Raw genomic sequence first — 14,494 nt, 5'->3', positions numbered from 1 at the left:
TAGCTACTTCCACAGTCACAAGCACAGATATAGGCCTACAGGGACGTATATGTGCTGTTCAGGAGAACCGATTAGTTAACATTTGATACGCTTGCACTGCTATGTTTGTGGACAGGTTTCTACTGCTAGTGAAGTCTGACTTTGTTGGTTTAAAGATGCTCTAAGTGATGCTGGGTAACATCACTTCTGTTGACTTTCAAACAAAACAAAGAGCTAGCTAGCTACTTTCTCTCACGCGCTGCTCCCGTGCAATTGAAACTCTCCTAAACGCGCATCTCGTCTTGTGATTTGCTGGAACAGTTTGTTATGTTTTCATGGGCTAGGTTTGCCCAGGTTGTTTTTGTTGCCGTTTTTGGAGCCTGGGCTGTCCATGCGTTGTTTTACAGTGTGTCGTTGCGTTGTTTTACAGTGTATTCAGGAAACAGACAGCTAGCTGTTGGTTACAGTAGGTGATGTTTGCAGTACAATGTTTTAGCCTTAAAAACGTGTGCCATCGCTTAGAGCACCTTTAACTCTCCTTACTGTTTTCTACTGTTACTGAGGTCTGTCCTTAACTCTCCTATCAGGTGCTGTTGTGGTTGTCTGTGTGGTTCTGACTGCTGCAGCTCTGCTGCTGTTGATCATTGTCTCCATGCAGAGGAGAAAAAGGACAAGAGGTTAACCACAAATGCTTACACACAAAAGTTACACACATACAACACACACACACACACACACACACACACATACACACACACACACACATACACACACACACACACACACACACACACACACACACACACATACACACACACACACACACACACAGTTGTCTTTTATTCTAATGCTGTGCTGTTTTCTACAGAGTGTTCAAGAACTGCTGGTGAAGAAACAGCAGGCAACACACAGGTAACAAAACGATGACAAGCTATGCTCCAGTAATGGCAAACACATGAATCTCACACAATGAATCTCTCTTTTCACACACACACACACACACACATACTCACACTCACACACACACTGTGTCTGTGGACTTAAATTGGTAAAATATGTCTTGTCTTCACCGTGGGATAGTGAGAAACGTAATTTCGATCTCTTTGTATGTCTGGAACATGTGAAGAAATTGACAATAAAGCTGACTTTGACTTTGACTTTGACTCACACTCACACACACACACACACACTCGTTCTCAAACATTCTCTCTTACTTACACTCTCTGTCCTCTCTCTCTCTCTCTCTTTATTAGATTCCACTGACAGACAGGACGTATGAGGAGATTAAGGACCCCAGACCCCCACAACCAACTGAAGCCACAGACACCAACCCCAACACTGTTTATGCCATGGCTCAATTACCCACAATCCCCTCTGCTGACCCCACTTACTCCACTGCTCAATTACCCACAATCCCCTCTGCTGACCCCACTTATTCCACTTCAGATGATGGTATTTACTCACTTGCTAAATCACCCACAATCCCTTCTGAAGATGGCACCTATTCTCTTGCTGGATTTCCCACAAACCCCACTGATGATGGTACCTATTCTCTTGCTAAATCACCCACAAGCCCCTCTTGTTGCATGCTAAACTACCCATTAACCCCTGATGACCCGACATACTAGACTGCTGAGTTACCCACAAACCCCTGTGATGATGGGAACTATTCCCTTGTTCAGCCACCAACACCACCAACAGCCAACAACGACTCCGCTGAGAATCCCACCACTGCATTGCTCCTAGTGAGCTCTACAGCTGAGCTGCCCACTTAGTACGAGCACTTAGAGGCTCACCTAGTATTCTAGTACTGTACGAAGAGAAGTGTACTTCACAGTAGTATTGCTCTACAGCCGAGCTGCTCACTTAGTACAAGAATTTAGAGGCTCACTTAGTATTCTAGTAAGAGAGGTCTGCACACTTCTCGATAGTATTTTTCTTTATTTTCTTATACTTTGGCTTACTTGCTTGGTGGACTACTTCTTCTTTTTTGAAATGTCCTGTCCTGCACCTGGGATGTGCACAAAGACTTTCTCTAAGTCACTTAGTATGTGTACAGTAGCTTCCCTATAGTTTCTGATGTTGACTACACATGACCTTGTGCACAATTAGGACCATAGGCAATGACATCAGTGGAGATAGGGTATTGCCCAGGACAAAACATAGGGTTTGTCCCTTTCTCACCATGTATGAAATTCCAGACCAAATATTCACACAAAATCACAGAGGTTATTTAATACATGAGTTCTTATTAGTCTTTACACACCAAGGACAACATCACCACAAATGTCAACTTCGGTCTGTAAAGCACCTCTGTGATTCATTCACACATAATATCTTTTCAAAACATGCGGTGGCTTTTGTGAATTTGGGGCCGACCCCATAACACAAGCAGAGTACTGATGAGCGTTGATGTCTAGCCACGACAGAGTGGTGCTGTCATCTCAGGAAAGGTAGTTCGTTCGCTAATAAACAATGCCCTCGATGGTGCTGGGGGCTACTATCATTCATACATGAGACCCCTTCCTAGCAATGTGTGCTGTGGCAGTCTTGAATACTGGCAGACAACGTAACACATGTGGAGTACATCTCCATATCTTGCCACTGCACCTCTAACCTAAAAACTAAAACTATGCCACACCACCACTTACTACTTATGAAGTAGTCATACCATTTCCGGTATTACACTTTTATTACACTTTTATTACACTATTATTACACTTTTTATTACACTTTTATTACACTTTTTATTACACTTTTATTACACTGCGGAATTACACTTCCTTACCACATATATTGTTTTATTGTTGCGAACTGTTACTTTTATCGGGCTGTTTTGTCCCTGTAAATATATAATTGCAAATTAAATGCGTGTAAGTATGTTATATTAGAGAAAATAGAATGGGCATTGAATACATTTGCAAGCATCTGCAATGTCTGCTATGATACAATTTTGGCTTTTGTGATATCTGTTTTTTTTTTCATATGTCGTATGCAGAGGGGGGTACATAGGTGCAGAGACAGTAATAATGAATATCATATTATTCATAAATGATGCATAATTTGGATCACCTTAAGATGATTACATGTCCAAGTGCCAAGTTGCATTATGCATACACCAACATGTATGGAAAAGAGGCTTTTAAATGAATAAAAGATTCAAAGACAATGGTGTGGCTTTAATAAAAGTCTGAAGCAGGGGCGCAGGAGATATTTTGAAAGTGAGGGGGACCAAATTGTGAACACAAACCTATAGTGAGATCAGATTTCCAGATATCGGATTGCCACCTCTGGCCCACTTTCGACCATCATATTTTAAACTTGCCAGAATATTAAGATAATACCATTGATTGTTTGAACAATTGTTTTCACTACTTGGGCCAATGGTAGAATACTGGTCACTACTTAGGCTAATGGTAGAAAAAAGCAACATGGGATGTTGATATTTTATGAAGCCATGAATGAATCATCATGCCTATGATCCAAACATAGACTACATGATCAAATAGCCTAGTTAGGCCTATTTAAATTGTCTGGTATAAACCAAATCAACTCTCCACTGTGTGTTTGCAGTTAATATTTATACAACGTTAGAACTTAACAAGTGTTGGCTTAACAAGTTACCAGTCCAGAACACACAGAAAATTGCAACAGAAAGTTGTCTTTATAATCAACTATTTGTTCCAACAGCATTTAAACAAAGCATTTATAAAATTGAAAAAAAAAGTGACAGTATCACATTATCCCAAGCTTCAAAGAGCTCCCCACGTCTGTGACAGGCAGACGTGACACCGCTAAATTCTTAGCTTGTTTATACCCCACACTGAACGCATAAGAACGCTAGGCCCATCACTCTGGGGTGTGGTAGCCTACTCTCTGGGATTTATGCACCAAGGTAACTGAAGTATCCAATTTGTGTCTTGAAATTATGTTTGAAATAAATGTCAAAACGTTGATAGACTTGTATTTTATAGTTAGGCTAGTGAAAACGAGTTGATAATAGGCTAGTTGAGTTTGTTATCATAAACATAACAGCTAACGTCATGTTGAGCAGGAGGAGTTGAGCACTAGGCTACCATAAATCCTCAAATTATGCCCGGGATTGATTATATTTATAGCAGGACAAATAAAGGCAGGTTCCCATATACAAGACGGGGGAACAATTGCCTACCATATCACAATTGCCATCAGTCCACTAGAAGACATTGTTCGATTTAAGTCAATGAAATAACCTCTTCTTAATATTTTATTATATGTTGTATTGTATTGTATTATGTTGGTTGGATTAATAGCCTACGGTTGGCAAAGAAAAGTCGTTTTCCTACCATGGGTCTCCAACACACGTTCTCAAGCTCATTCTCTTGCCGCCCCTTTCGAGCTAATTGCCAGAGGCTGAAGCCTACTACATTTAAACACAATTGTTGCGACTCAAGGCATTCCAGCCTACGAATTTTATTTAAAAAAAAATACTAAATCATGCATAATTAAACAATAACTCAATTTAGGCTACTTGGCTATGCAAAAAGGTTTACATTACAGCACATCCCCTATTCAATGAAGGGCTGCCTTGTCTCGCAATAAACAGCAGTGGAAATCCCGACACTTTTTCAACTGCATGAAACAACTTAACAGTGAACCATCAAATATCTTCCAGATTTCAGTGCCCATCAGTCCCAACATTTAGCAATATAATCAAACAGTCCAAAAGTACATTAAATCCCAAACCAAACCGAAAATGCTTTTGATAGCCTACGGGTATGCATGCCGTTCCAAACAAAATGCATGTCTAAAGCCTGCCTCGAATACCAGCCTGCCTCAAATAAAGATGATGATAAATGATTTATGCTAAGCAAGTAGCCTGGATTATTTTATGATTGTTAGTAGACAAACTGGCTTCAGATATCCAACAGAGTGAATATGAGATGAGATGAGTGCAGTCTTACAGTACTGTATATGGCTGTGGTTAGTGATGTGATGCTGTTAATGGGGAGTTTTACAGTTAACGCAAATCCTATATGTTATTATTTATTTAGCGTACCTATAAGGCTTTTTTTCCTTATCAAAAGTGAGGGGGACGACGGCTGTCTCTTCAGCACTGCGGGGGACATATCCCCCACGTCCCCCGTGCCTCCTGCGCCCCTGGTCTGAAGAGAAGAAAAGAAAAAGAGAGAAGTGAAGAAAAAGAACTTTTAAGGAAACATTTACTCTTCGTCCACTCCCTAACACACTTGCTCATTAGTGTAATAGTGTGGAATGCATACAGAAAGAGGAAGAGTTTATTGAGAGCTATGAAAAAAGGCTGTAGCTAATCACATGCCTGTGAGAGGGAAGTGTATAAATAAATTTCTGTGCGAGAAGAACACAAACGCTTTTGTACAGCCGCGAAAGACAACCATTTGGGGAAGGGCTACCAGCTGACGTTATGGCTAGATTCATCATTCTCTCCTCGATCCTACCGGTAGTATCAGGTAAGTAATAACATTACTCTCTCTCTCTCTCTCTCTCATACACACACACCCCCACACACACACACACACCAAACACACAACACTCACACTAACAACAGTCAGTAATTGAGTCAATTGTAGCAGTCTACCGTTTCACTGCAGTGGTGTGATCTTGTAAACATACAGTAGGAGATTCAAGTATGAATTTGAAAACCTTTGAGATTCATTTAACAACTTTGAGTGTTAGACAAGGATCGAATCCGGTCTATTGTAGCAGGGTGCTATGACGCTAGCCAGGCTAGCAGGGTGCTAAAATAGTTGCAAAACTACACTAAGCATTTGCTATAGCAACAGGGGGACTGAATGTGTTTCAGGAAGTGTAATCAACGTGTACCCAAATGTGTGAAGACATTACATACTGCATACACAGTGTGCTACTCTGTAGTGTATACTACAGTTGCTAGTTTACGTAAAGCATAAACATTAAGTTTAAGCTGTTTAAAGCTGTGCTGTGCTTTTACGGCTGATTAAAAATGGCATGCTAGGACACTGCAAAGGGTAGGGTGGCCATTTCCGTAACACCAAAAAGGAGAACACTTTGTGGTATTTAGTGAGGCAATAATAATTACATAGGACTCTGGCTACTCCCAACTACAATACAATTTTGTCCATGATAATAAGGCTACTTTTCATTTTGCAGAAGTTCAGCTTTATCTAAACCAGAGGTATGCAACCTACGGCCCGAGGGTGGCCCTTTAGGTCCTCTCTAGTGGTCCCCTGGCGTTCCCTAAAATGGAAGTTGTAAAATATTTCTAACAATTTCATATAGTTGTTAAGCTTCAAGCTGTCCCAACACATTAACAGTTTGTGAAAATATTATACTGTACAATACAGCATATGCAATGTATGGTGAGTATGCTATATGCCTGAGGCTAATAAAGATAGAGAGGTTTAAACTGATTTCTTTAAAATGGTTCCGATATATTTACGGCCCCAGACAGATTTTTTTTTTTCAGGTCAACAAAATGGCCCTTTTAAAAGAAAAGGTTGCTGACACCTGATCTAAACCAACTGAAGCTTGTCTGAAATATTGTAAAACTTGTTTTAAAAATGTATGGGAAAAGTAAAATCACCCATTAGTTTAGACAGGTCCTCATGTTTCTTCTGAAAAACTGCTAGTTTCATCTCGAGTATACATGATACTATGATGTGTTTTTTTTAAAATAGCCAGTCGTCTGCATTCAAAAAACTGAATAACGGTTATATTTCATAACTTTTGTGAATTATTCTGACTGAGACACAGGCAAGCCACAGACTAGGTAGGCTAGGCCTGCTAACCCCATGCTGTATCGATGCAAATAATCAGATCAATTTAATGTTAGATATACAAATATACTCAGATTACTTGTTGACATCAAACCGAGGAACGGACACCCGAGACCCGACTGCTGTTCCTTCTTGTGAAGTTTCTTCTTCTGTTTATCATGCTCTGAAGGGTAATTTGGTGTCATCTTCTTAATTTATGAGATACTTTCACTATCGCTACCTTGACTCAAGGGGAAATGGGGGAGGGGGCCTTGATTAACTTGCGGTGCCCTATGTAACTTGCCTAGAGTAAGATTCTAGAGCGCGGCTCTTTAGGCCCAGTGTGACTCCAAAAAGGGACAAATGGGCGGCTTGAAGATGCATTAGGACTGTCCGGCCTAAATCCGGACATATGGCCACCCTATAATGGTCAGCTATGGAATGTAGCCTCTCCTTTTTTGCTTTACAAGATTTTAGCCTGGGAATACCCATACGAACCTTTGGCAAATTTGGGATCTGCTCTGCAGGTCTGTCTGGTCATTGACGCCCATTTCCAATGTTCCTAGAACCGAGGCGTGTTACAATCGCTACCTGGACGTGCAATTTCTGTTTAAGCAAGTTTCTAAGCCACTGTATACTGAGGCATGAGCATTATGAATTGTTTTGTTGCTATTTGACAAAAGTATCAAAATATTGACAATATTAATTTGTTCCAAAAATGTAGCTTAGGTCACGTCCACCTACACCAGGGGTGGGCAAACTTTTTGGCTCAAGGGCCACATTGGGTTTTGAAAATTGCACAACAACCCCCCCCCCACAACACACGCATAAAAAAATACATTTTTTATAGCCTATAATTTAGTATGAAAAGTATTTGTTTTAAAATATGAATTGCTTAAAAATACTGCTAATTTTATGCTGTTTAACAAATTTATAAATTGTGCACTGTCGCTTTAAGACAGTCGCTTTAATTCACGTTTATTTCTCAATGATCTTCTGTCTGCTCCGCTATGGCTAGTGCTGTACCTACGGCTGGGCCCTCTCACAGTTTTTAAATGGTCAGTAGTGGGAACTACTGTTGCCTTCATGATTTCCTTTTAAAACTTTCTTATAAGAAGGAGATATCAATTATCAACAATCACAAGCCAGCTGGAACCTGCGGCTCTCTCTCCCTCTCGTGAGTGCAGACGCGTTCCCAATTAATTGGATCGCATAATGTTCACGTTAGATCTGCTGCAAAGTTAGTTTAACATGATGTTATCTCTATTTAACATGATGTTTTGACATTGACATTGTAAACGTTATCTAAGGAGAGTGAAAAGCAGTTTGCAGTAAAGCTAACCAACGTCGTGTCTATCGCAGGAAAAAAAATAGCGAGCAGCCTGATAACTAAATGAAATGCTCGGCGGGCCGGATGCTGCCCGCGGGCCGCAGTTTGCCCACCTCTGACCTACACTGTAAAAAAAGGTCACGTCCAACTACACTGTAAAAAAAAAAACAATTTCTGCCAAGACTCTAAAACCTGGAAACAAACAAAGTGTGTGCAGCTTGTCCCCTAAACAAAGACAAAACCCTGCGTGGAGTTTTGGGAATATTGGAGGGAGGGGTGAGCTACCTTCTGGTGTGTTTTGTTTGGTTAAAATATAATGTATGTCGTTTTGGATAAAAGCGTCTGCTAATAAATTTAAATATAAACATAAACAAATGTAACTTCCTGCGCAATCGCTGACTGCACCTTTAACAGTTATTTTATTTTATGTGTTTTCAGTCTTATCATCAGCACCAGTAACGAAGCTGTCAACAGTATCTTCATCGTCATCTTCATCACCACCGATATCATCATCATCATCAGCAGCAGCAGCATCGCCATCTTTGCCATCATCATCGTCATCATCATCATCATCATCATCATTATCATCATCATCATCATCATCAACAACCTTACCATCAACATCTCAGTTAACACAATCATCTCCATTGTCTTCAACTTCATCACCATTGTCATTATATGGTATGGAAAAAAAAAACCTAGTACTACAACAATGGCACTCTCACTGATGGCTAAGCATATAGCAGTTTTAATCAGACATCAAATTAATTGTGATTTGTCACTGCTAACTGCCTTTAGTTATAGGGCCCAAGTTTAAATGGTAGGCAAAGTGCAAAGACTATCAACAAGTAAAGTTATCGTGCATTAGCTAAAATTATCCTGGCATGTTGGAGCCTTGAGCTGACCTCTCAATGTTTGTGGTTAAGGTCTCGCTCGTGGTGTTAAATCAGCCGTCACATGTTGTTATGTTATTAAGAGCCTATGACATCAGTGACTGGAGCTTTTCTTTCTTTTTTTTTTTTTTTTTTGCTTTAGCTTTTATGTTTATGCAGTAGCCTCCTTTCTGGGTTGAATGTGATGGTTTTGTCATTATTTACATATTTACTTTCTTTTCTTAAGGTTTTTTTTTTCTTCCCTGTATAATGACTGTTGGCTCTTCCCTTAGGCGTGACTGTGATCGCATCTGTGGCACTGTTTGCTGTGGTTCTGACAGTGGGGCTCCCACTGATATGTATTTACACGTGCAGGGGATACAAGAGACATGGTGAGTGTGGCAGAAATGCATAATGTTGTACATTTTCATATTCAGCTGTGCTAAATACTAATCAGAGGTAAACACACACACACACACACACACACACACACACACACACACCCTGCTCTCTGTGGTGCAGTTGATATGCTGAATACAAGGTTCAATGTTTTGAGTATGCAGTGACCGTGTTTATGGTTCTTGTCCTGTTTAGACCCTTCCACTCAACCAAACAGCACACAGACGAACCAGAGAAGCCACATAGAGGTAAACAAAAGTCTAGTTACTGTATTTACTCAACACAATTATCTTGACCAATGAGCCTAAAGCACTTGCTTTATCTCTGTCACAACCCATACATATTGCTCTCCCTCACTCTATCTCTCTCTCACATCTCTCTCTCAGATCCCAGTGTGTGACGAGGGGTTTAAGCTGACCTCCTGTGACCCTCCTCCCTCTGAGACACCAGATCTCACCCTTGTCTCCCCTGACAACAGCGACTCGGTCGCTCCATTACCCATGAGCCTCTCTGATGATTACACATACATCTCTGCTGTGCCAACTGCCTCTGAGGAGGAGCCCATATACACCTCAGCTGATCCACCACTAAGCCCAGGTCACGGCTCTGTATGCAACTCTCCCTCAGATGGAGTTTACTCTACAGCCGACAAACCTTCTGACTCTGTGTCCACATCATCCTCTCTCCATCGGTTGAATCAGTTGGGCTCCACTGAAGATGATGTTTACTCAACTGCTGAATTACCCACAATCCTCTCGGGTGATGACGGCAGGCATTCCTTGACTGAGGTGCCACACGACCCACAGGATCCCACCTACAACCTTGCTGAATTACCCAAGAGTCCCTCTGGTGAGACAGCTCACCCCCAAGCCCAAACAGGTGGGCCGAATTCTGTCTCTGAGGATAATGCTTATTCACTGGCAGAATTACCCGTAGATCTTTGCAATGACTCCACATACTCCCTTGCACAGTTACCCAGAAGCAGCTCTGCTGAGATTATATACTCAAACTCTACAGAAGATCCTATATACTCAAACAGCGACTCAGCCACAGACCCACAAGACGATTCCACATATTCCACCACGGAGTCCGCCGTAATTTCCCACAACCCAATATACTCTGTCTTGGAATCATCAACAAACCCTCCCAATTCCAACCCTGATGTATCTCTAAACTCTCAAGATCTCCCATACCCAGCCACGGAATTACCCACAAACCCATCTGATGATCCCATATACGCTGAAGCAGATGTGCCCTTGGACACCGCTCTTGACTGTGCAGAACAATTACCCACAAATCCTCTCTGATGACCCCATGTGCTGTGTTGCTCAGTTGCCTGTTGGACAACTCTGAGGATTCCACTCAACAACCCTCCACATCACCTTACATAACTCTTAATTAGCCTGATGAACAACGTTGGGTTCTATAACCACATCATGGCAATATAGTATATTAACATCAATGTAACGTTGGTCAGTGTTAGCAGTAATGACCTCATAGGTAATCGTTCGGGTGATGAGTATGTGGTGGTAGTGGAAAGGTTGATGGCTCGGCTGTATCTGTTGTCTTACATGTTCCAATTGTAGTGCACTTTGAGCTGCATTCTGTGTATGAAAGGTGCCATACAAATAAAGCTTAGTATTACTATTATTATTATTATTATTATTGGGATTGGAGACATCTGACTCTGGTGTGTCCACGCCTTTAACCCTTAAAGGTGTAGGTTTTTGAACATTCTAAGTTCCGCAACAATTGAAGGTTCTAAAATTCTATGTTGAATTCAATGAACCCAGATATTCTTTAGAACGTTCATTTCCCAACATTCCCGTACTCCTTTAAGGGTTAAAATATGGCTTCCCCTCAATCTAAAGGAGGTTCCTTTCCTCCTATGCAGATTACGCAGCATCATACATTCCACTCATCCATGCACACACTGCACGCTAATTCCATACATTGTGGCTTTATTCTGTAATGTTTGTCTTTATTTACATTGTATTGCTTTATTAGAATAAACTGCCTAATTTGTGGCCTAAATATTGTGTCCTTGTTTGTTATTATGACCGCCGCGCAGCAAAGCGGCGGTCATATAGGTTTAGTCAGATTTTTCTTTTTTTTTTCTTTTTCTTTTTTTTTTCTTTTTCGCATGTCCAAATTTCTGTCAAGGATTCCCGGGACACTGAAAGACCGGAGTACACAAAACTTGGTGGGCATGTAACCCCACATGGATAGCATGGAACCATCATTTTTCGTTTTGATCTGTAGCCCCCCCGCTGGACTGGACCCCCCGAAAGGAGGGTAGGGCAGACACAGTTTTCTGTGAATATCTTGAGAACCGTAGGGTTTAGCAGGACCTTTTTTTTGTATGTTGATCTCAAGGGGCCATGTCAACCCATTCCATAAACACTCATTTCATGTATAGCGCCACCTAGTTAAACACAAAAAAAAAATATCTCTGGCTGACATGGTCAAAACTGCACGAAATTGAAAGTGTTGGATCATTATGACACCCTCCGAATGCATGCCAAGTTTCGTGAACTTTCGTTCATGGGGGGCCTTACAATAAAATAATTTATGTGTATATTTAGTGACCGTACACCAACAGAGTTTGGACCAATTTTTTCCGTATGTTTGCCTCCAGGGTTCATGTTAACCCATTCCATATGCACACATGTGCATAAACAGATACACACGCACACACATACATTCACAGTAATCATACGTATGACACATACTCACACAGTAGACATATGTACAGTACGCATGCATGCACATGCACAAACACAGGCACATACGCAGACACACACACAAGCACGCACACACACAAACACACACACACACACACACACACATAAACATAAACATGTACACGCACACATGCACACAATTCAAGAATTTCTCAGAATTATGAACAGGCAAGATGGGGGTGGCGTTGTATAAAATTAATTTTACATGTGAAATCTATGAACTAATCATGTTTTGGTACTTGTTGTCTAGCAGATACCAGTGAGAATTGAGTGTGGATAATGCAATTTAGTGAGACAATTAGAATCATATATGCCTTTCAGCGTGATTTATTTTTTGTGGAAAAAATGTGCTGGACTGGGCGGCGGTCATATTTTGTACCACTCTGCGGTACAGCTAGTTCAGTGGTCCCCAAACTTTTTCTTCCGAGGGCCAGCTCACTATGCCTGGCTCCAAGAGAGGGCCAGAGACTCGGAGTAGTTCTATATCAGTAACCATAAAACAGTAACCATAAACCATGTGAACAGCAGTCTACCTTAGTTGAATATTCTATTACATTTAGTCATAGGCTATTGCAATTTAATACCATTGTTAGCTGTGTTTATATTGTCATCATGCCATATCAGTGTAAAATTAAATAATACTAATAAAAAAACGTTTGCATTCCCAAAAGTAGATTTAAGTTTTATTTAAAAATGTGTGAACTCTGAATTCTGTGTCTTTGCATACACAGCTCAAGTTGTGAATATCCTACAAATAATTTAAAGTTCTCAAACTATGAGAATTTTATGAAGTGCTGAAGTTGTCTGAAATGACCACCATTCTAACTTTCAGTCACCTGATGAGAACTTTGTGAACTCGTTGTATGAACATTTGAACGAGTGAATAAAAAATAGAAATAATTATCCCAGAAAGATGACTTGAATAGAAGTTAGTTAGTTATTAACAATTAATTGATAATTTTTAAAAATACTTTGAGCACTGATGCAGTCAGCATAGGCCTCTTACATTGTTTGCAGGTAGGCCTACATTTCATTCCGTTTTCGATGGCAAACGCAAAACAGCGCCAAATCAACCACCAGTGGACAAAAAGAGTATTACATGTGTACTGTTAAGACTCGCCATAGAGAATGAATGGGGGAAATTGGTTTTAGTTTGACGATGTTGTACTCCCGTGCGGGCCGGATGATATATACTACGGACATGTTTTGGGGGGCCACCCAAAATGAGGTGGCGGGCCGTATCCGGCCCGCGGGCCGTAGTTTGGGGACCACGTATTTTTTCGTCAACAATAATGCATCTTAAGATAGTCTTAGTCAGTGTTTCAGGACATTACTGCCGTCTCGTCATCGTCTCGTCTTAGTCATGAAAAAAAAGGTCGTCGACGAACATATTTCCTCTCGTCTCGTCTGACGAAATTAACACTAATAACGAGAGCTACGCACAGGTGGCCTACGGATGGACTGGTCAGGTAGCAAGGGGGAATCAAGATGGCGCAAAATGGTGTCTAATTGGGACTGTTACTTACGGAGACTCTCTTTTAGCTCAGTCAACTAATTGGTAGGCTTAACAGACACTGCGTTGGAGTCAACATCATGCTCTTGGACTACGTTGGTACTACAGGAATGTGCACGGGGCCTAGGGTCACTAGAGTGCCCACCCTCCTCTACCCAACGAATAGCTTCACTACGGACATCATAGAAAGTGATAGTTGGGTGGAGCCGTACTTGACGTCGCAGCTCCCATTTCAACATACTGTCCCCTACATGCTCTATGAACTGATCACGCAATACCACATCAGGATTAGCAAAACAAACCGGATTCCTCCTCTTTACAGCTTCCATCATGTGCATAAGAGCATGGGAGTATTCCCTCAAAGACTCCCCTGCAAGTTGCCGTCGCTGGAAAAACTGCTTCTGTAGACTAATATAGGAGTGGGAGCAACCATAAATACTGGTAAGTATACCAAAGATCTTATTGGGGTCATCTCTATCGGAAGCAGGGCGAAACTTAACCTCTGTCCTGGCCTCACCATCTAACAAATCAAAAATAGTCAAAGCCTGTTCGGAAAGTGGCATATGCCGTGAAGATAAGTGGCGGCGGGCCTCCTCCACCCAATCCTCCACCGTTAAAGAATCATGAGACAGTCTCCCAGAGAACCGTGGGCACTTACGCTCACGAGGGATATACACATAGCGTTCTACTACTCCAGTTGGGGCTGGTCTAACGGCCTCATTTACAGGACCAGGCCTAGGGGACTGACCTGGCAAACTATCGGGTGTTGGCGGGACTGACCTTTGGGCGACCTCTTCCCTAAGCTTTGTGTTGTCTGCCTGCAATTGCTGCACAAGTTCAGTCAGGGTTCTTCTAAGTTGAGCTGCCATCTCCTCATTGTCCATCCTTACACTTAGTCTGCAATA

The 14,494-nt window shown here is 41.4% G+C and overlaps 1 protein-coding gene across 1 annotated transcript; it reads left to right on the top strand.

The window, feature by feature from the left end:
- The first annotated feature begins 5,365 nt into the window (after positions 1-5,365).
- On the top strand, positions 5,366-10,960 carry LOC121719484 (uncharacterized protein DDB_G0271670-like). The gene is made up of 5 exons (XM_042105178.1): positions 5,366-5,447; positions 8,500-8,742; positions 9,227-9,325; positions 9,528-9,580; positions 9,719-10,960. Exons 1-5 carry the CDS (start codon positions 5,402-5,404, stop codon positions 10,637-10,639), a joined length of 1,362 nt encoding a protein of 453 aa, XP_041961112.1. The 5' UTR covers positions 5,366-5,401; the 3' UTR covers positions 10,640-10,960.
- Positions 10,961-14,494: the final 3,534 nt, after the last annotated feature.

This window comes from Alosa sapidissima, chromosome 9 (genome assembly GCF_018492685.1).
Source record: "Alosa sapidissima isolate fAloSap1 chromosome 9, fAloSap1.pri, whole genome shotgun sequence".
NCBI classification, from domain to species: Eukaryota; Metazoa; Chordata; class Actinopteri; order Clupeiformes; family Clupeidae; genus Alosa; species Alosa sapidissima.
Note: the sequence above shows the minus strand (reverse complement) of the source record. Positions and strands in the feature narration are given on the sequence as shown.

Bases quoted from the DNA above. Each gene is read 5' to 3' on its own strand.
- LOC121719484 (XM_042105178.1), top strand. From the start codon at position 5,402: ATGGCTAGATTCATCATTCTCTCCTCGATCCTACCGGTAGTATCAG. The intron at 5,448-8,499 runs GTAAGTAATAAC...ATGTGTTTTCAG, and splicing joins GATCCTACCGGTAGTATCAG to TCTTATCATCAGCACCAGTA. The intron at 8,743-9,226 runs GTATGGAAAAAA...CTCTTCCCTTAG, and splicing joins ATCACCATTGTCATTATATG to GCGTGACTGTGATCGCATCT.